Raw genomic sequence first — 21,693 nt, forward strand, 5'->3', positions numbered from 1 at the left:
TGTCCTGTACGGGGGTGAACCCTTCACCCACCCACATACCCTATAGGAGTCGAGATCCCACCCACAAATCCTATAGGAACCGCTTCGGTCCTTCACCGGCCAAGTCCCTCGCAGGAGTTTGGAACCGCAGTTAGAAGACCTCCACACTCACTTCGGAATTCAGATCCTGGCTCCGACCCTAGAGTCCGTTTCCAGAATTAGGTTCCGTCTCACTCACACTCTTACACACAAGTAACTGATACCCACCCAGCCGAACGGCTTCCCTTATACTCACGACTCCGTTGTCTTCATTCGGATCTTCGTGCGCCAGAATTATGGGTCCTTTATACTGCAGTTTTTCCCTAGGAGCTCCAATCCTTTTTGGTTATTGTTTCTCTTTAGTTCATTGATCTCCAGAGACTGACCTAGACTGCTACTCTCAAGCCACAATCTGTCGGGCGCCCCTCGAGAAGTCACAGTCCAGGAAAGCACAGCGAGATCACGTCAGGGTCACAAAATTGTTATAAACGATAACAATTAAAACAATTTTATTTTGGGTTCAATCAATTTAGGTTGAGGAACAATAAGCAAAAACAGCGCTGGGTGCGTGGAGAACTCAATTAGTTCCACCACACGCACACCTGAGTCCTAAAAGCAGCGTCTTTTATGCCCGGATCTTGACCAATCCCTTCTCGCCGGGTGTTCGTCCTGCCCTTTCCCCATTGGGTCGTTAGGAGGAGAAGGTGTACCCTACTGGCTCTCCTTTGGCGTGCTTTTTCAAATCTCAAGGTCTTTGTCTCCTTCGGAGGGTCTTCTCTGGCGTGGTTTTGCTTTCCTTATCTCCTTTTGGTGAGCTTTTCCAAGCAGTGATTGCCTCAGGGGAACGGGAAGCCATCACATTGTCTTAAAGGAGAACCACACGTGCCCACTCACCACAACTGTGATACAGGTCCCAGATTTACACAGGGTACAACAATTACACTTATCACAGTACATTCTATTTTTGACATGAATCGTGACTGCGTTTGGCCCAGCCCCTGCCTCCTCAGGCAGGGCCACCCACAGCCAGCTGCCCAGGACCGTGTCCAGATGGCTTTTGAATATTGCCAGGGTGGCAGACCCCACAACCTCTCTGTGCGTTCCATGCCAGTGCCCCGTCACCTGCACAGTGAAGTGCTTCCTGACGCTCAGAGGGAACCCCAGGTGCTTCAGCTTATGCCCATCGCCTCTTGCTCTGTCACTGGGCACCACTGAAAACAGCCTGGCTCCATCTCCTTCACACCCTCCCTTCAAGTATTTATATTCATTGGTAAAATATTCACCACCACCACCCCCCCAGCCACCGAGCTGCCTTCTCTCCAGGCTGAATAGTCCCAGCTCTCCCAGGCTTTTCTCATGTGAGAGATGCTCCAGTCCCTTTGTCACCTCAGGGGCCCTTCCCTGGACTTTCTCAGGTGTGTCCATGCCTCTCTTGCACTGGGGAGCCCAAAAGGTGTCCTGTGCTACAGACAACCCATATACCATACAGACAGCCCATATACCCGTCCCACCTGAAAATTCCACATTCCCTGACACAGGGAATGTGAGGAAGCCTCAGATAACCTGAGTAAGCAAATGACCCCCAAAGAACTGAGGAATGCACCAGAGATGCCAGCACAACCTCAGAATGCCTGGAAAAGCCACCAAGACAAAAAAATAAGGCTCCACAGGCCCCACGATAGCTCTTGGAACACTTAGGAAAATCCCAAGAAGCAAGAGATGTGGCCCTAGAGAACCCCCACAAGGAGACACAGCTCCCAGCATCTAGGGTGCTAGGATCTCCTACAGCAGATCACAGTAGCAGCACTGATGAGCTTTGCTGCTCATCCTAAATGAGCAACAGCGTGACATTCTTCAATTTGCCCTAACAGGATTACCTGGTATCGATCAAACATGTACTGTCCATCCTGAGATGCACTGTATTAAAAATAAATGAATAAAACCAAACAAAAGCCCCATACACAAGTGTCTGTCTCTGCTATCAAAGCTGTTTGGATTGATCACTTCCATACAGCAGCATAATCAATATGCACAATTCCAAGGCACCTCAAATTTCTCAGTGATCTTTATCAACAACAACTTGTAGTTCTGAAGAGAGAGAATAATGGGTACGAACTGCACTGCAAGAGCAAGTGCATGCCTACCTGTGTCACAGTGTTAGAACACACAGCTGGGGTGGCATTAACAAGCTACTTCCATAGCCATTCCACTCAAAGCTGCTTCACCTCTTTAGCTTTTTGCACTCCATACCAACATGGCATTCAAGTATCTGATTGCAAACTTTGCCGTTCCAGGGAAAGCACAAAGAAATCTATCCATAAATGAAGCTCCTGCTTAAGTCTTTTACAGCAGAACTGCTACAGTTGCCCCAACTCATTGGAGAGCTTTTATGTTAAAATTTAAAATGTCAAGAGAAGCCTAAAAAAATACACAATTGCACAGCTTTAAAGCAAAAGAGGAAAGTCAAGTGATTCTGGAGGAAAATAAAGAAATTTAGTTTCTACTTTGTTCCATTTATACAAATTAGGAACTAGGCTTCTTAAATATTTAGAACATGAAAACAGAAGTGAACTATCATCAATGAACAAAGACATCTTTGACAATCTTTTAATAGAAAGTACTTAAATTGTATTTTTTAAACAATGCTGAGATCAGCCCAGCTCAGCTGTAAATTTGCAATCTGCCAAGTATCTTGCGGCATTTCCCACATGCTTTTGTTTGTTTTTTGCAGTGTAAGAAACTCAGGGGAAAAAAAACCTCCCTTCATTACGGAAAAACAGCAGACAGGAAGATGCTTAAGCCTCATCAGCCAATGATTTTCGAATTAGCTATATGCTGCACAGTAGACAAATACTCAACCACCCACAGCCCACCCCATCCCCATCCCAAGATCTCTCAAAAATAATGTCTCAGTGCTTTGGATTAAATGATGACCAACTGAATTGATTCTGTCGTCTTGGCAACACTAAATCCAATGACAGATCTCTTTGTTCTTTTTCTGAATCCACCAGCTGATAGCCAAGCATATTTATAGCCCCTTTGCAAACTTCCTGTATTTTCTTAATTTTCTGGAAGGAAAGAACATTTCTCCAGGCCTGTGAAACACTAACTGCATCTCGAGATGTGATTTTGAAGGCTTCTTTTTTCTTCCCTGGCCCCTGTCCATGTGTGATATTATAAATCCAGCTTTTGAGCATGGGGGTCAAACTAAGATCTGCAAATTTATACATCTCTGAGATTTCTGATAATGGATCTCTTACCAGATCTTCAAAACGGATCATTAAATAGCGATCTTTAAGGAAATTGGGTGGTTTTAGAGTAGCCGTTTCATAAATCTGCACATGACTTCTACAAATCTCTTGCATTACTTTGTATTTGCTGTCTTCCACTTTAGTGCCATTGGTACTCAAAACAATTCCATTGTCACGGGCTAATGCCTTAACTGATTGTTCCCGTGACTTGACAACTGCTCTGGGGTCACGGACCAAGTGAATGATTTTGAGGTTCAGGGACGGATCAGTGAGAAGCGGGTAGAGGACCTTCAGGTCAAAGAACCGAACCTCCTTGATGACAACATGGCTGTAAGTTTTACAGGCTTCCTCCACCTTGCTGAACGGGTACCGTCCACAAAGAGTCTTGCAGGCCACTTCACTGGTTATGTCAGTACGCTGAAAGGAGTCACAAGCAGGAGCTGAACACAGAGCCCGACTTGCTGCCCACTGAAAGAGATCAGATAAGTTCCTCTTCCAAGGCATGTAAGCATCAAACACAGACATGTCGCACAGAAAGACCGACCTGACCAGGTCCCGCACTGCCATGTGCAAGACCTTGGCACTGTTCTGGTACATCGTAACCCACACGTGCCACGCGGGCTCCATCAGGTAGAAGACGCTGGGGTGCTGACTGAAAAGTTGACCAACAAAAGAAGATCCCGACCGCCAGGAGGAAAGAATGAGGATGTGGACTTGAGATGGTTTCTCCTCAGACTGAGGCATGAAACTACTGTACCGGGCATACATGAAGAGTAAGAATCCAGTCTGAACTGTAACAAGAAGTATAACAACTGTGCTAGGAATCCGAATCCTCGCCATTCTCACCAACGAAAAGCAGTAACAACAGCTGAAAAAGAGAAGGAAAATGTTGGTGAACCACTGGTCCTGAGGCACAATAACACTTACACAATAGAAATTCTTGCATTCATAAAACCTTTCTTTAAATACACACGTATGTATTTGGCACTATTTGCTTCCTTAATCAGCAGCACTGGGAGATGATAATCTGCAGGTGACAGGTGTCGGAAACTGAAACAAAGTAATGCATGACAGCAAGATCACAGCAGAAATAATTTGGAGCAAATGTCTGATGCTGAAGGAAACCTTGGGTTGTTGCAGTTCAACTGCTGGGGGGGAGAATCTACAAAATACACAAAGCCTGCAACTTGAATTCTCGTAAATATTGCTGAGCAAAATAAAAACCCTTTCTGAATTGCTCCACTGTATTTCCATTTCAGTCTAACATTACAAGAGCTTCTTTCTATCCCTTAAAAGGAGTAGACAGGAACATCATTCACTGTGGCTGATGACATAAAAATCATCATCTTACCTAAACTTCTTAGTGAGCGCTATACACTGTGGTAACAGCAGGGTGCTACACTGCCTGATGCATCTGCACAACCCTCTGTTTTCCAAAATGCAGGAGATGGGTGAAAACTCGCAACCTGAAACCTCATCTGGCCACACAGATCTGATGTGTGTCTTTGAACTGGAGCGCATATACTCCATGACTGAATACCCTGGAGTTTGCATTTAAGGCATTACCCATTTGTGACTTAGAATTTGTCTGCGTGTAACTCCTGGAAAAGTTTAGGCATGTCAGCCCCCAGCAGACTTCTGTTTTACTTTGAAATCAAAGTTCCAACGACATGCCGTCCTCACAACTTTCTACTAGAGGTTTTTGGCACCTGACCTTTTGTGCTCTCACTTGTGCAGATGCCACTTGTAAGCAAGCAGTCAGTAGATGCTAGCAGGCACAGTATTAACAAGAATCCTTGCATATGCAGAATCATCTCAAGAGTTTTACATATAAATATTTGCTATCTAGCTGCATTTACACTTTTTTTCCCCTTGTTACTGTGAAAGGTACATGTATCAACAGACTCTGGACTCTTGAAAGTAAACCATGCTGACTAGTGGATACAGATACACACTCATATGACAGAATAAATGCATTAAATTCTTAATGCTAGCCTAATGAATCACAAAAAAAGACTATAATTAGTAATAAAATTTAAAATAAATTATCAAATGAAAGAAACTAGAAATTGGCAGTTTCAGCCTCTTCCACTGACTAAATGTCTCTTCCAATATATAGAAATGCATTCTATCTTAAATGAACACAATTTTGCTACTAAACTTCTGTTTGTAAGTCAAGAAAAACAGCCGGACTATGAGCTGAGTAGGGAAAAGGAGTCAATAAAAGCATCTGCCTTCAGTATCATACAGTATCTTGTAAGGAGAGTAAGGCACATGAGTAAGGTGCTAACTTGCTTGTGGAAATTTTTATCCCAAAGCACCATCTTTTGCTTGTCAGATACAGAATCACAGAATCATTTAGGTTGGGAAAGACCTTTCCAGATTATAGAGTCCAGCCATAGAGCTAACACTGCCCAGTCCACCATTAAACCACATCCCCAGGTGCCACATCTACATGCCTTGTAAATACTCCCAGGGGTGGAGGAAAACAAAAGATGTTATTCTCTACTTCCCATAAGTAGGCGATGTCTGGCCACTTCCCAGGAAGCAGGGATTCAGTACACATAGCAGTTGCTCCAGAAGACAAATGTCATAAATAATGAATGCCCCCCCCTTCTTCCTCTTTTCTCTTAGCTTTTATATCTGAGTAGACGTCATATGATATGAAAAATCCCACTGGTCACTCCTGGTCAGCTGTCCTGCCTATGTCCCCTCCCAAGATCTTGCCCACCCCCAGCCTACTGGTGGGTGGGAGAATGTTGGGAGAGACAGCCTGGATGCTGTGCTGCTCAGCAGTTGTCAAAACACAGGTGTGTTTGCACCACCTTTCTAGCTATCAAGACAAGCACAGCACTATGAGGGTGCTGTGGGGCTCGGCCAGACACAATACACCAACCTAAGCCCCCTCCGGCGCAACTGAGACCACTTCCTCTTGGCCCATCTCTTGTTACTCTTGGGAGAAGAGACTGACCCCCACCTCGCTACAACCTCCTGTAAAGTAGCTGTAGGAAGCGATAAGGTGTCGGCTGAGCCTCCTTTTCTCCAGCCTAACCAACCCCAGTGCACTCAAGACACTCCCCACAGGACTTGCCCTCTAGAGTCTTCAGCAGCTTTATTGCTCTTCTCTGGATGCACAGTTCTGTATACCCTTTACAGCCACTCTATTTGATACCCACACAACTAAAAATGCCTTTTTACTGTTTTATTATGTCCCCTACTTCATTGTACAATCTGTTTCTGTAGCTCAGCAGCAGCATTTATTTATCTCTAGAACTATGGTTATCACTGAGTTTTAAGTGGTTGTGCTGCCCACGGAGGCAAGGCCCTTTTCTCCAGTGGTTCCACACTCTCATCAGCTCTGCACAAATATCTGTGCCGTGTGACTGCACTAGGACCTCCTAGGATGAATCCCATGGCTCCCTAAGCCTCTCTTGCATAGTCCCCATGCGTATCAGATGCTCTGCCTAGCATTTCAGTCTGCAAGCCTGGAAGAAAGCTACCCGCTTGTTTTTCTTCCCCTAGCTCTGCAGCGCTGAAACAAGTCAGCATGGCACAGACCATCACCAGGGCTGGAAGAAGGTTGGGAACAAAAAAGCGCAGAAGGGAAAGAAAGCAGGGAAGACCCAGACCACTGTTGCCAACAGAACACAGCTTGAGCGTTGCACACAGGTCTTCATATTAATCAGCATTATACTTTTTGACCTACTGCGTAACCCTATTACAAAATCATTTACAGGGATTTCTCTGGTGGAGTCATACTATACCTCCCCTGTGATCACTCTCTCAAGCCTCCTGGGTCCCTAGGTGCATTACAGAAGTACCTAGCTACCTGCCAAGCTTACAAACAAACAGCAAAAGGAATAAACCCACACAACTTCTGTGAAACAAACCCCACCACCACCTTTCTCCTCAAGCTGCTAAAATTATCTTCTCATTTCAAAATAGTGATTAAAGGACCCTGGCTCCCCAGTCCATCTCACAGACCAACTGAGGTTGGCAGACACCGTGTGTATGTCACCTGGTCCAGCCCCCCCCTGCTCGGGCAGGGCCACCCACAGCGCTGCCCAGGATGGTCTCCAGACCGCTTTTGAGCATCTCCAAGGTGGGAGACCCCATAACCTCTCAGGGCAACCTCTGCCAGTGCCCCGTCACCTGCACAGTAAGGAATTGTTTCCTGACGTTCAGAGGGAACCCCCAGTGTTTCAGTTTGTGCTGTGCCCACCACCTCTTGTCCTCTCACTGGGCACCACTGAAAACAGCCTGGCTCCACTTTCTTTGCACCCTCCCTTCAGGTACGTAGAAACATTGATGCAATCCCCCAGTATCAGCCGCTCCTCCCTGTCTCCTGTCATCAGCAAACTAACAGAGCGGACACTCCTCCCCACCATCAGTGGGTTAATGAAGATGTTGACCAGGGCTGGATCCTGTGCCTACCCCTGGGAAGAGTTACCACCGGCCTTCCTAGACTCCGTTCTGCTGCTGGCCACCCTGCCAAACTGGCTTTCAGCCCCTTTTCAATCCACCTCACTGTCTGCTCATCCAGCCCATACTTCACCAGCTTCTCTGTGCAGTTAACTTTTACTGTTTTCACTTCAAGATGCCTTTTTTTTTTCTTTCTAAATAGCAATATGGGACAGAAAAATATACATACATAGGTATATTTCCATATTCCTATCTGAGAGGACAGTAACCAAATAACAACTGTAACAGAGTGCTGATAGATAACCTTGTTTTTCAGGGCCAGGTTCATAAGTGACTTCAAAGCCACAGCAAGAGCATACATTTTTACAAGACCCACATGCCAAAATACTCACTGAAATCCCTACTAATATATCCTGGCAGAGAAGCGTGGAAAAAGTAGCCCAGTCTCCCCTTTCTGCTCTGGCAATGCTGTCTGGACAGCAAACAAATATGCTGCCAATTTTGGGCAGTGGGATGGGGAAAAGGGGGTCTCTGCGGACCAAATACACTGCAAGTTGGCTTTTGTATTGTGCCGCACAATCAGTATGAAAGCTGTACTTTAAACAGAACTGACTGAAGTGACTACTACTCCTCAGCTGGAAGAGAGACTCCCTGGACAGGGAAATAACTGGCGTGAAGACAGCAATTGCAAAAACACCCTCTCATGACCAATCAAAACAGGAAAACTGGGAGATTGCAATTAAATAATCACTCATGACAAAACTTTTTTGTACACTGCATCATAAAAATATGAAACTGCCTCAAAATGCTGTGGCAGCAAGAGTTCAACAAAGCATTACATAAATTGTAAGTAATTAATGCAAGAAGAGCCTCTCAAGGACTAAAAAGATGAGGCCACAACCAGTGGCTTAGAAATTCCCTAAACTCTAGATGGCCCAAGGTACCTCCCTGCAGCTGGGAAGCATACTAAGAGAGACCACCTTTCCTGTATTACGTAGGTTTTTCCCTAGCAATCCAGTACTTGCTACTGTCACGCATAACAGCAGATAAATAAACCTTTGGTTTAATTCAGCATGGCCATTCTTCATAGGTAAAGTCTGTCTTGTTCAAATAACTGAATTTTTGCATACTATGTCACCAGAAGCATTTACGAGTTTCCCTGTCCTGTGAGGGACACTTTGCCAAACAGAAGTGATGAAAGAATCTAAGTCGGAGTGGAAGAGCAGTTGCATTTTCTAGTTTTCAAGGAGTTTTCTTGAAACAGATTCTATGCCTGAAAGCCAGCCAGACGTAACTACCTCAAATCTTTTTGTTGTCTGCAAAACGTTAGCCATTTTCTGCACTGACTGCATTCTGTTGCTCCTCATAGTTTGACCCATCACATAGTTTAACCCATTACACAGCTTTTAGAGACCTAATGATGCTTTTTAAAGAAACAATATTTCTACTTTAGCTACACAGAACTGCTGTTCCCCTCTACTCAAAATCACTCTGCAGAAATGAAGACACACCAACTGTTCTAACTTTTACTGGCAAAGGGTGGGGGAATGAGGAATACGACCATGTACACATCAAACCAAAAGACGGGGGTTTAAAATTCACAGCTGCCTTGACTGCCTCTTGAACCTATCCTCACTCTGATTCTAACCCAAGTACTGTTGCAGACAATACTGGGCTAATGAAAAACCAGCTACCATGAGTATTAGTCCATAATTTGTGTCTGAACTAGTCTGCCCACCGTAAGCACTACAAAAAACATGTAAAAAGACTGCAGGTAAAGTATTTCCCTACTCTTCAATATGATATAAATGGCAAGAAAAAGTGCGGTATCAAAGTAAAACACTAACTAGACACCCATTTTCAGTATTTAAGATTCGACTTCTACCCTTCTAGGAAAGCTGGGATGTTTCTAAGGAACATACGCACACAGACGCCACAAAGAAATGAATAATTACACACCAAAATGCAGCATCTGTAAGAGTATTTTCTGAGGCAGATTCCAGTGCATGAGGCCAAATATATAGCCAGTCCACTGGATTCTCTCTGTAAACAGTATCTTTTATTTCTGCATTTCTCACATTGGGCACGTGTAATTCTGCAGTTAAGGTGCTTTCAGACAGGGTTAAACTTACACCCCTTTAACATTCAGCTTGACAGCCCACCCAAGCTCCTTCATGATTTCTGACAAATGTTAGCTGAGGCGGAAAGCAGCTCTTGAATATGCTGAAGAATCAGCTTCTCGTAAAGCTGCTGAATATACGTACACACATACACACACACATATATCTCTATGTTTGTACATCTACTGAATAGATTACATGGTATCGTTGCCTTACTGTTGGACTTGATGATCTTAAAGGTCTTTTCTAACCTAAACGGTTCTACGATTCTAACCGTGACAGACGGGACCTTGCGATACAGGCTGCTCCCACCCATGCTCTCCTTACTCCGCTCATTGCAGGACTCACCAGACGGTGCTGTCCAGCGAGCTCGCTCGCTCAGCACAGCAAGGCAATGTGCCAAAACTCCCCTGGTTACTAGGTGAAACACTAGCCCGTGACTTGCTTTGCGTTACCTCGCCTCAGTCGCCAGTCTGTTGCAGCACTTGGCAGCATCACAGTACATGCTTTTGTACATAACGAATACTGCTAAGCAGAAATTATTTTAATAATAGTTATTACAATGTTGTTCCTCTTCTGTGATAGTACTATCACTCCTTTTGTGATGCTATTTCTTCAAGGAGAGCTCTGGCAAACAGAATAATCAAAAGTCTAATTCTAACAAATTCTTGAGGCAGAATCGTCTCTCCACAAGCCAATGCAAACTGTTCAAAATGTGATCTGAAAAGCATCTGCACATATGGTTTAGCTGACAGTCCCGACTCAAGCTCCATCCCTGGGCTCATCCGCTAACGGCTACTAATGAAAACAAGATCCTGGACTAGATGCACCCTTGGTCTGTCCCAGAATAACTATCCTTAACATACGGTGCAAAGGAAATGAACTACACAAACTAGCCAACAGAGCAGATTTTCTTCATCACTTAAACTGGCTCTGATAAAATGCTGAGCTGCAGCACCACTGGCCTCTGCCACTGCTTGCCAGGAGATTAGGTACGTTACAGAAAGCTATCCAGCCTTTCCAGGCGGGGTAAAAATATAGCGAGCAGCAGTATGGATCCCAGAAAGCTTGTTTTCTAAACAGAGCACTTTTCATACCCAGAACAGTAGAAAAGAACGGAGGAGGAAAGAAATTAATTGTGCAATGGATGGTGATTTAGCTCTTGTATTCAGGGAGTTTTGTTTGTCAAGACAAGTAACATTGGAATCAAGTAATTGGATCTTTTCAGGTCAGCACGGAAAGGAACACAATTGCTTAGTGAACTTTCAGTACAGAATTCAACCTGAAGAGACATAGTAAATCAACAAAAATTAATTTTATAGCTAATTTTTTTTTTAAAAAAAGACACTGTTATTACACTGTGGGTTTTTCCCCCTGCCATACTGCAAAGACTGTAGAAAGACAGAAAGAGAGTGCCTCACATTAGAGCTGCAAAGAAACATGGGCTCTGTCTGAGCTTGGGAATGGGATGAGATTTGGGCTGGGATGAAAGACTCCCTCAGAACAAACAGGTCTGCATCTGTTGTGGGAAGGCTGAAAAATCTGGCTGGAATAAAGCAAAACAACCAAGAGAAGAATTACAAGCACCTGCTCCCCTAAAATGACTTCTGAGCAACTGTATCTTCACTGTCTTCATCAGTATTCCCCTGCCAATTTACGCCTGAGAAAATGTCCAGCACACTTTCATTTAAAACCAAACTCTTTATAGATTACACAGAAAATATTTCAACTTCCACATAATACAAAAATACACTTTTATTTCCCAGATTGTCTTCCACTAAAAAATGAATACCTAATGGTATATTATGTGCTCAACCTTTTGCTAGCCAAAAACGATTTTGACCTGTATGCTTGTATTACACCAAATGTTGACTTTCGGAGCAATCACATGAGCCGAATCTGTCACCAAAACACCTCAGTACTGACTGTGAAAAGAATAATGGTAAATATAATGCATTTTATAGAATTAACAGGAAAATGTTTGTGCATGGCGTGATAAACAGAGCAGAGATTGCCTGAAGGTCTACTGTACCTCATGGAGAAGTTTACTCACTACATACTTCACCTGTAAGACCAATGCAACCACCATCAGAACAGCTAATAGAATTTCATATTAGCTGTTAGAAACGTCCTGTATAATGCTCTGTGACATTATAAACGCAGTTTGCTGCTCAAAAAAGTGAAATACAGGAATGTGACAAAGCTGGTCCAAGAAAAATGCACAACATCACTAAGTGATCCTTGCTATAAATCACCCAGCCGACAAAATGTCACTTTCCAGTGTTCTTCCACAGCTGGAAATGACACATCTTCACAAGGCAAAAGCTTACTGGATCACCAACAACATGCAGATTAGTCTTCGAACAGGGAAAGAAAAAAAAGTTTAGAGGGTACTTTCTATAACTACTAGTACTTCAAAAACAGGTAAAAGTCTTTTCAATAGCAGGTTGTTGAAAGACTCAATAAATGTTTGATTTTTTTCATACAACAGTGAAACTGCAAAAGAAATAATAGAAGTACAGCTGTAATCAGACATTTTGAATTCTAATATGAAATTCTATTAGCATTTCAGCTGACACTGTTGATTTAGCTTTTCGAAATGCACTTCCTTTTACAACGTAGTGGAAAATCACATCGGAAAAGTCTCTTCCAGGTAACCATCAGGCTTAAATACTTTATAGTACAATAAAGTCTACCACAGATTTCATGATACAACCATAAAAGTTCTTTAAAAAAAAAAAAGGTACCGGGCTTTTCTTTATTTTCCCCCTTCATATTGTGTGGAATTAGATAAAGTTGTCCAGCCTGAACACACGGCAGTGTCGAAGCAGAGCCCTACGCACCCATTTCTCCCTGCAATGCAGCTGAAGCTCACAAAGCGTTTTCAGCTTCCACAGTTACCGGTGTTGAAGACACAAGGTCTGCTCGGTTGCAATTTTGGTTCGGAATTTTTTTATCTTTTTAAGGATGGCAAAACTGGGGCGAGAGAGGCCCCCGCAGCGCCGGAACGCCGGTCACTTATTTGGGACTTTGCCTGCACGGGTGCGACAGTGTCCTCGGCGTCAGCCAGCCGCGGGGGGGCTGCGGCGGCCCCTGCGCTACGGAGTAACGAGTTTCTTCGGTGCGGCAGGGCCTTTCCACCTGGAGACAGAGGCGGGACACAACAGAAAAACGGGAAGAATTTCCCGGCGTGACGGGAAAGGGTCTCTAAAGCGCCTGATTTCACCACCTAACACCAAAAGCCATCGTAACCCGAATCAGCCATGTTCCCGGGGACGGGATGGGGGGGCGGGGAGCGGCGGAGAGGACAGACGAAAAAAGGCCGATTTCCAACGGCTTCACCTCTGTCAACAGGCGGCTGCAGCCCCAGCAACGCCGGCGGGGGGGCTGCGCGCATCGGGCCGCGTCCCCGGCGCTACCGCGGCCTCCCAGCGCAGGCGGAGGGGGGGGGGGGGGGGGGGGCGAGGGGCTGAAAGGACCCCCGCACGACAGGGCGAGTGCTCCTGCACGCCGCTGTCAGCCGCCGAGAAGCGGCGTCTGCCACCGCCCCGCTCCGCCGGCCGAGACGAGCCCCGCGGGACCCGCCGCCCGCCCGTACCTTCCCGCCGCCTGCCAGCGCCGCCGCGGGTCCCAGCTGCCTCTGGAGACAATGAGCCGCTTTCAGACGTGGCCGAGGCGCCGGGAGGAGCCCGGGAAGGGCCGATCCGCCCCGCACCCGGAGCATCCCCGCGCAAAGGCGCAGCACCGCCCCGCGCGGGCGCCGTCCGGTCCCTGCGCTCCCGGCAGCCTCACCGGAGCCGGCCCGCGCGCCCCGGCTACCCGGCCCCGCCGCCCCGGCCCGGGGAGCGGGAGGGCGCTGCCCCCCAGCAGCGAGCGCGGGGGCGGCTCCTGCCACCCCAGCACCACCCCGCAAAGGCGCCCCGAGCGCGGCGCCGACCCGGCCGCGTCCCCGCTCGCACCCAGGCGCCGGACGGGGCCAGCCGTGCCCCCTCTTACAGAGCCACCGCCAGAAACGCGGTAGTCCGAATGGGCTCCCGCGCCCCTCCTCAGCGAACGCACGTGGATCCCCACCGGCACGTGTGTGCACCAAGACCCGGGTGGCAGCACCGCGGTGGACCGCAGCAGTATTTTCGTCCACTTTCTGTTGCTTGGCAAGGTAAAGGGGGAGCCACCACAACCAGCCACCCAAGAAAGACTCCGCCCCTTCCTAGAACTCCTCTAAAGCCAGCTGCTGTGGAGTCTCAGATGAATTTTTTTCCTTAACCTCTAATTTATTGCCACGGCCACAAAAATCTTACCTACCTCTTTTCTATTGCTTTTACTTACAGAAGTAGAAAGCCTCTCCAAGCCTAATAAGAGTCAGAGCTATGAACCAAGAACTATGGTCAGTATATAAAAGCAGCCCTGGAAGTCACCACGGCAGAGGTATTGGAGACAGGGGTTGGGGTTGTTGGGTTTTTTACCCCTGCTGTAGTCACATCTGCCTTTGCAGCTCTTTTTACGCTGCATTCACCTATTAGTCCCAGTCATGAAACACGCCTTCAGGTCATCATCCTAAACAGCTACATACCACCTCCAAGCAATTAACTTTTTTTACATCCTCCTTTTAACTTAAATAGTTCTCCTCTTTAATTACTGTAGAGGATTTTCCCCCACCCTTCTCCTTCTAAAGCAAAATAGAACATAAGGATATTTTTCTCTGTATTTCCTGAACCAGACCAGTTCACCATTTCTCATCTCACATGCATTCACTGAACTGTTGCTCTGAGCAGCATCATTTGTCATAACTTGATGTGGAAGGATACAATAGGAGAGAAAAGTGAGACAGGGAATAATGGAGCCCCTGGTATTACTGTTGTTTTCTGGCATTAGTCTCTTCCATGTTCCAGTTGCTACCTTAAACAGGCTTCTGTTCAGCTTGGAGGCATATTACACATTCCATTTTTTGTGGGAGTACAATGGCTCAAACCCTTAACATGGGGTTCTGCAGTCTCGAGATTTCTATCCCTTGATTATGGCCACCCTAATGCTGATGCAGACACATAGCAAGTTCATTCAGGTAACTCACTTCTCTAAAAAAGTGAGTATATTTGGTAAAGATTATCTTCACCATATTGAACTCTCTGGATTAGCTCACGCAGTCACACAAGCCCTGTCACCATTGCAAGGAAGAAGAGCTGGGACTACAGCAGACCAAATATACATCAGCTTGAGGTATCAGGGAAACAAGCTCACAGGCCCCTTTGTTCACCTGTGCAGTGCCTAGAAATGCTAAAAAGCTGTAGACAGTTGCTTTGAGACTGTGCACTCTGATACAAAGCCAATTATCAGTAGTCCTAGGCTGTCAGGTACAGACTTCAAAGATCAAACAACAAACTACAGATTTCAAACCAAAAAACATATATATATGTATATACAGCAAAGTTTCACAAGCACAAAAGTGTGTTGAATAACCAAAACACAGCTCACTGCACTGATGTTTCACTTGCATTGAAAAGTAGGCTGGAGTCCATCCAGCATGTAAAACTTGGAAAAAATGCAAGCTGCAAGACTACAAAGTTTAAAAAAAGCTTAAAAGGAAATTCAAAAAGAAGCTGGCCATTTTGAGGAGAAAAGAAAAAGGAACAGGCAGGTCACCAAACTGCCAGAATGCTGAATTCCAGAGGGCAATAGCCAAAAGGTGGGGGGTACTGCTGTACAGGTTGCTGTTTCACATTTCATAGCTGCACCATGTCTTAATAGTTCAAGAGAACCAAAGACCCTCAGAATTTTGTTAACTAGCATCTAGAATTGTTTTAGACTCTCTCCTGCCATAACAGTGCTTTGCCAGAATTAAATATTAACTACGAAACTGAAAACGTAATGGAAATGATGTTGCTTTCCCTTTTAAGCTTGTCTGGCATAAGAAGTAAGCCCAGAAATAGAGAATACAATTAAATAACCTGCCCTACCCCCCCCCCCACCCCCCTCCATCAAGGACAAGGGATACAGTCTTTCAGTGCTCACCAGGTAATTATAACTGATTTCATTTTTATCTGTTCAAAGTTATCATCTAACTTCTGAAAGCAATTATTCACTTGCTTTGAAACTCTGAAGCTTCTCTGGTAGTTTTTGTGTTAAGTTTTCTTTAAATAAACACCAGGCTTCTTTGTTTTATTATTCCCAATTCACAATTAATGGTCTAGTGCCACAGTAATAATGCCAACAGTATTTTGCAAATAATACTTATGTATTTGCAAACTATTATTTTATATTATAATTGTATATCATTATAAACGTATGTATTTGACATGCATTTATTTAGGCACATGTTGCAATTATGCAAACCTTGCAGACACTATCACCCACAACCCAGTTTCTCACATCAACCTTGAATTTATCATCATTCAACTTAGTAACTAAATCAGTGAGCACATATAGCCACAGTTACAGACGTGTGGCTCTACCCTTAACTCATCTATACATTTTTTCACATTTCTTCTATTTTTTCCTTTCATAGTGCACATAAATGCTTGTACAAATAGCTCTTGACAGAACTCTTAATTCAGCAGTGAATTAATTCACAAGGCATTAAAACTGGCTTATGTTGTTACTGTTAGCATATTATTTTCAGTCTTCAAGGTTTAGAAAAACTGAGATCATGCAAAAGCAGTTTCATTGCTTTCTACTGGTTTTTGAAGTGTGTTCCAGCTGAAAAAAAATGGCCAGGTTCTTCTTTAGCTGTCAAAAATACTAAAATTTTCAGTCACAAAGCAGTGTTCCCAGAGAAGTGGATGAACGAACATGTATGTTAAGAGGGAAGCATGAACAGAATGTACTTGAAAAATACTTACAAAGTTCTCATCTTCTGAAGTAAAAAACATATAGAGAATAAAAGCAGGGATCTATTTTTGAACTACATTTCTTTTAAGTGTTCTCAGGCATCTCCTCAGGACTGGTGCTGTTTGTAGGACAGTACTGGAGACACTGGCAGAACTGGTGATATTGGAGTTGTAGTTAACACCTGATTCTGGAACACAAACATTTTAATCCTACCAAACAACCAAAGAAAGATAAGGAGAATGCTGACATACTGGATCCAGGCAAATTTAATCACTTCCCAAAATCCTGGCTGATATTTAAAGAAAGTCAAGGAGCATTAACAAAGAAGCTTCTGATACTACCACTGCAACAACTAAACAAAGGAACTCAGAGGTGGAAAGGCACAAAACCTGTTAGACATCACTTTGTGTGGCAAATGCAAACCCTCTGAGCCATGGAAATCCTTAAAAGCCTTTTAGCGTAGTACGTTACAAAAGCTGAAGAGTCTGTCCTAGAAGACACTTAAACCAATTCTGTGGAAAGTGCCTATTTCATTCCTAACTCACCAGAAAATAGTTATTTGTAATACTCAGGCAGGTAAACAAACCTCATAAGAAGTGTGCTCCATAAAGATTACTTTAAACTCAGACTTGTTCTTGCCTGAGAAAATGAGTAAAGAACATAACAAACGAAGAATTATTTTGTAAAAAGAAAAATTTCAGGTCTGTTTGCACATGTAACAGATTACCCACATCCATTGCGGAGGTTATTATTTGGTGAGCGTATCTTACATACAGATTTCTAGTGATCTGCTTTAGGTCACAGAATACAGTATCATGCTTTGCTAGCGGCACCCATGACAGGCTGGGACAGCAGGCGCTGCAGCACCAAAGCAAGACTTACTAAGGATAGTCACTTGAATGGGTTAAGAACCTGCCTTAAAGGCCAGTTTAGCAAGACTACTAGGAACCTGTGTTGCTTTTCAACGAAAGGCAAAAAGTAGTTATGCAAGCAGAACCATCTGGAGGAATGAGCAAATAGGTATTCAGTTGACTCCAGAACTACAGCATTTGCTTAGCTAACAAATACAAAGTTTAGCAACAGGTCTAAAGAAAACAATTTTCATTTGGCCTGTACATGAAGGCCCAAATATGCAACCCTGTTATGTCACAGTTAATGCAGTTTTCAAAGGATATAAGATAACTTCCACTGGGTAATGAATAGTGGCGTTGATGATAAATGGTGTATCTGTCGCTCTCCCAGCCACCCAAACAGGGTTGGGATCTGAAAAGACTGTTGTCACTAAAATGAGGAAAGGAAACAGCCAAGTTAAGGGGCTTTTCAGTCTTAATACAGAGCTCAAATCCTCACAGAACAGCTGCCAATATGCTAACTTCTGCTCTCCTGTAATTCGCAACTACACATGCAGGCTTACCATTTCTATCCCAGTATGCTGCAACGATGTTTGTTAGATCATAGTCACTTGCAAAAGGACTTGTGCCATTCACCACAGACACCTGTTACAACAAGGAGATACTTACATTATTTGTCGACTCTTCGGGAAAGTAATTCTACAGAGTTTCTTGTGCAAAGTAACCACACCCTTTAAGCAACACACATGAACATCTTGGCAGAATAACCTTGTTCACCTTTCAGCCTAACAGGAAAACACCAGTTTCAAAGTTCTAGGGTCCACTCTGTGCAGAGCTACAAATAATTTGGGTGTCACCTACGGTACTAGGAAGATAAAGAGGAGGGAAATTGATGGGAAAAGAAAAAAAAAGAAAAGTTTCCTCACATTGTATCTGGTATCCAGTCCACAATGGTTAAGTAATTGCCTCTGGTTCAGTTTCAGGTCTCCATTCATACAGAGCTGGGACCCTGGCACAGGAGAAAAGAACTGAAGAAAAGCCATGCTCTGCATCACAAACGTTGACATTCTCTGAAACAGTTAACAGGAAAAACCCAGAATTAACAGAATTTAAGCGGGGGGAAGGGGGGACATGACATACTGTTCTACTTCTTTGTAACTACAGGTTTTCTGCATGCATTTCGGGGTTTTTTCTGGCTCCCAAGCTTCAGATCATCTCACTAGTCTAAACAAGAGAACACCAAATAAGAAATATTAATTACTTCTTTGAAAAAAAAGTTACCTACTTTAGTTGTTAGTTAACTTGTTTTATAAACCAAACAAAGTTCCACAGGAAATTCAGTGAAGTGCAACAGTCTGTATCTAGTGACAGAAAGATCTGACTTGCCATAACATGGGAAAAGTGGCAAGATGACTAAATGCATGGAGACACACTTAAAAATACTCAGCAGTCGGAGCCAGCTAAGGACTCCTGCTCTGCAATACAGACCAAACAAGGAAGCTCCTTAGCCCTTATCAGCCATGCAGTCTGAAGTTAAATTTTCACATTTACTGTAAAACAAAGGTGTTCCGAGTATCAGAACTCCCTGTGATACTAATCACTGACCTAATACTGCAGCACAAATTTAGGACTGTTGGGCCTTTACTATGGGCCTCACAGGTTTAAGAATGTTTTCTATACCACACAGCTATGCTTGCTAAGCTTGTCCATTCACAATCAGCAAAAGTCTCTTGGACAAACTAAGCCCAATCTCTCTAGTAAAACAACTTCTTGTCTATGTGGCTGCATCCAACACAGCTCTATACTATTGCTCCTTCATGGATTCCATGGATTCTTTGTGCACTAGTGTATTACTCGCTGCTTTAGGTATTAATTGCACTGCCACCTGAGATACAGTGACAGCAGAATTTTATTTTCTCGTCTCCCTGTAACACCTTCTTCCCCCTCCCAGTTACAAGATACAGAAGATTCTGGCAGATGATTACCACTGCTTCAAAAGCTGTTAAGTAAGCAAAATTTGTGGAGTTTTAGGCTGCTGTAACAGCCTGCCCCTCCACCTCAGAAAACTACCTGGTTATGTCAAGACACAGCAGTATGTAAGAATGCACACCCTTCTGCCTAGTCCCAAGATTCTCAGTTATTTCCCGACGCCACCCACACTGATATCCACTGTTGCACATCTCTGTCCTCTATGCTGCACTACAGCCCGAGAGAATAATACACCTTCAAAAAACCCTCAAAAACTAACTAAACCTATCAAAATATGCCATAGAACTAGACTAGGAATGATGCAGCACAGGAGGAGAATATTAAATACTTCCTAGTAAAATAAATCTTTTAGATAGGAATTTCATATGTGGAAAGGTTCTTTCACCTTTTGTGTAACCACTACTGGAATATTACACTAAGCCTGTATGTCAGAACAAATAAAATCTAAAAATGCTCACATAAAGCTGGTAGGAAAAGAGCAGAATCAGCTGAACGCCAACTACATGTTCTGTAGGTTGTAGTGGAAGTTCCAATTTAAAGTGCAACTGATCCATTTTGCCATCTTGATTTTTGTCTTCTTCTCTAGTCTAAAAGAATCAATAATTATTTTAATTTTTTTTACAGACAGGAACTTCTGTTAAGAAAGAAAAACAAAAAAGGTAAAACCCCAGGGGATCTCCACAACTGCAGCATACTCATACTAAGTTGCATAGTTAGGAAAGCAATAAAAACTCTTGACTTCACAGACAAGAAGCCTGCAATTTTGCCTCTTATATAATGTCCCGTATGCCCCTCAGGGAGGGAAAGCTCATCAGACTCTTCAAGGTCTGTTCTGCCCTATGCCACTTCTACCCACCTCCCCCGCATGCTACAAAGCATGCCTTAGTGCTGAGTCTTCTGTCACATCCCCTGCAAATGTGTGACTGACAGTTCGGCTTTTGCCTCTTGCTGCCCCAGCCTCTTAACGGCCTCTGTACAGCTCCTGGTTGTGAGCCAACGCTCCCTACGCTTCTGTGCCACAAATGTCCAGTATTTCAGCCATCTGCAAACATAACAGGACTCACAACAGAAGTAACAGAGAAATAACTGCCACTGTTGAACCTCAGAAGGAACAATGGCTGCAGGGCAGAGGCTCTGTGCTTTAGAAAGTACATACCTGCTTTCAAACCCGAGGGCTACCTAGCAACCCCTACAAACTTCAGATCATGGTAAGCCATAGGGCACAGAGGGAGGGCACAACTAATCTGAGAAAAGTAAATGGATGTGTTCATGCAAACTACCAGTGGCACTAGCGGTGGATCGGTTGTGTTTGGTTAATGGTTGGGCTTGCTGATCATAAGGGTCTTTTCCAACCTAAACACTGCGAGGGAGCAAAACTGGACCGGTTAAAAACCACTTGTCCCAGGCGATTTTTTTGCTGTGAGACGTGAGGCACGAAGCTGAAGGCAGCAACGCACGACAGGCTCGTAGGCGCCGCCAACTCCTGTCGCCCGGGCCCGCCGCCGCCCCCCAGCCCCCCCGTGCCCCCGCCGGGCCTGGGCATGCCTACCGCCAGCAGCGGGACCCGCAGCCGGTCCTCCTGCAACCTGTTGAACGCTGGGAACGTGCTCCACGCCAAGAAGCTGCCCGGGCCGGGCCCGAGGGTGGCCACGATGAGCATCTCGTACCGGAACCGAACGGTGGGCTGCTCCAGGTACGCGCTGTGCTTCAGCCACAGACCTGCGGGCACAGACAGCGTCAGGTCTCAGCGCCGCGCCGGGCCGAGCCGGGCGCGGTGGAGAAGCGCTCACCGTGGCTCCGGTAGGCCACTAGCAGCGGCGGCACGTAGGTGAGCACCGTGATGAGCAGCAGCGCCAGCGCCGCGGCGGAGCAGAGCCCGGCCCGGTAGCGCGTGTGCAGCGTGGGGTGCGAGAACAGCTCCACGCCAGCCATGGCACTCCCCGCCAGACGGACAGGGCGCCGGGTCTGTCAGCGCGTCACGGCGGAACGGGCGCGCCAGCCAATGAGCGGGCACGGCTGCCTGCCGGGACCGACTGCTGCCGTGGGGCGGGAGAGCGCCTGGGAAGGGCCACGGGAGGGAGACGGGGTCGCCGGCCGCGGCGGCGGAGCCCAGGGCGCAGCCTCGGGCGCCCCGGGAGAGGCCGGCGCGGAGCCCAGCCCCCGCCCGGTGGCTGCCCGCCCGCCCGGCGGCTACCGCGGCCCCGCCCCTCGACCCCCGGC

At 45.4% G+C, this 21,693-nt stretch overlaps 2 protein-coding genes across 3 annotated transcripts; both read right to left on the bottom strand.

Annotated features, from left to right (window-relative positions):
- Window positions 1-497: 497 nt before the first annotated feature.
- Window positions 498-16,781, bottom strand: LOC130159211 (carbohydrate sulfotransferase 5-like). Its single transcript, XM_056360582.1, has 2 exons — window positions 16,645-16,781; window positions 498-4,137 (listed from the first exon to the last, which is right to left on the bottom strand). The coding sequence occupies exons 1-2, from the start codon at window positions 16,653-16,655 to the stop codon at window positions 2,928-2,930; spliced, it is 1,221 nt and encodes a 406-aa protein (XP_056216557.1). The 5' UTR covers window positions 16,656-16,781; the 3' UTR covers window positions 498-2,927.
- TMEM231 (transmembrane protein 231) lies at window positions 16,339-21,682 on the bottom strand. 2 transcript variants are annotated; one of them, XM_056360587.1, is made up of 7 exons: window positions 21,264-21,664; window positions 21,023-21,192; window positions 19,932-20,060; window positions 18,411-18,554; window positions 18,048-18,129; window positions 17,804-17,914; window positions 16,339-16,924 (listed from the first exon to the last, which is right to left on the bottom strand). In XM_056360587.1, exons 1-7 carry the CDS (start codon window positions 21,403-21,405, stop codon window positions 16,740-16,742), a joined length of 963 nt encoding a protein of 320 aa, XP_056216562.1. In that variant the 5' UTR covers window positions 21,406-21,664; the 3' UTR covers window positions 16,339-16,739. The 2 variants fall into 2 exon arrangements, with proteins under 2 accessions (XP_056216562.1, XP_056216563.1); XM_056360588.1 differs by lacking the exon at window positions 19,932-20,060 and having other exon boundaries at window positions 21,264-21,682.
- Between the last annotated feature and the right edge of the window lie 11 nt (window positions 21,683-21,693).

The sequence above is a fragment of the Falco biarmicus genome, chromosome 15 (genome assembly GCF_023638135.1).
Source record: "Falco biarmicus isolate bFalBia1 chromosome 15, bFalBia1.pri, whole genome shotgun sequence".
Taxonomy (NCBI): domain Eukaryota; kingdom Metazoa; phylum Chordata; class Aves; order Falconiformes; family Falconidae; genus Falco; species Falco biarmicus.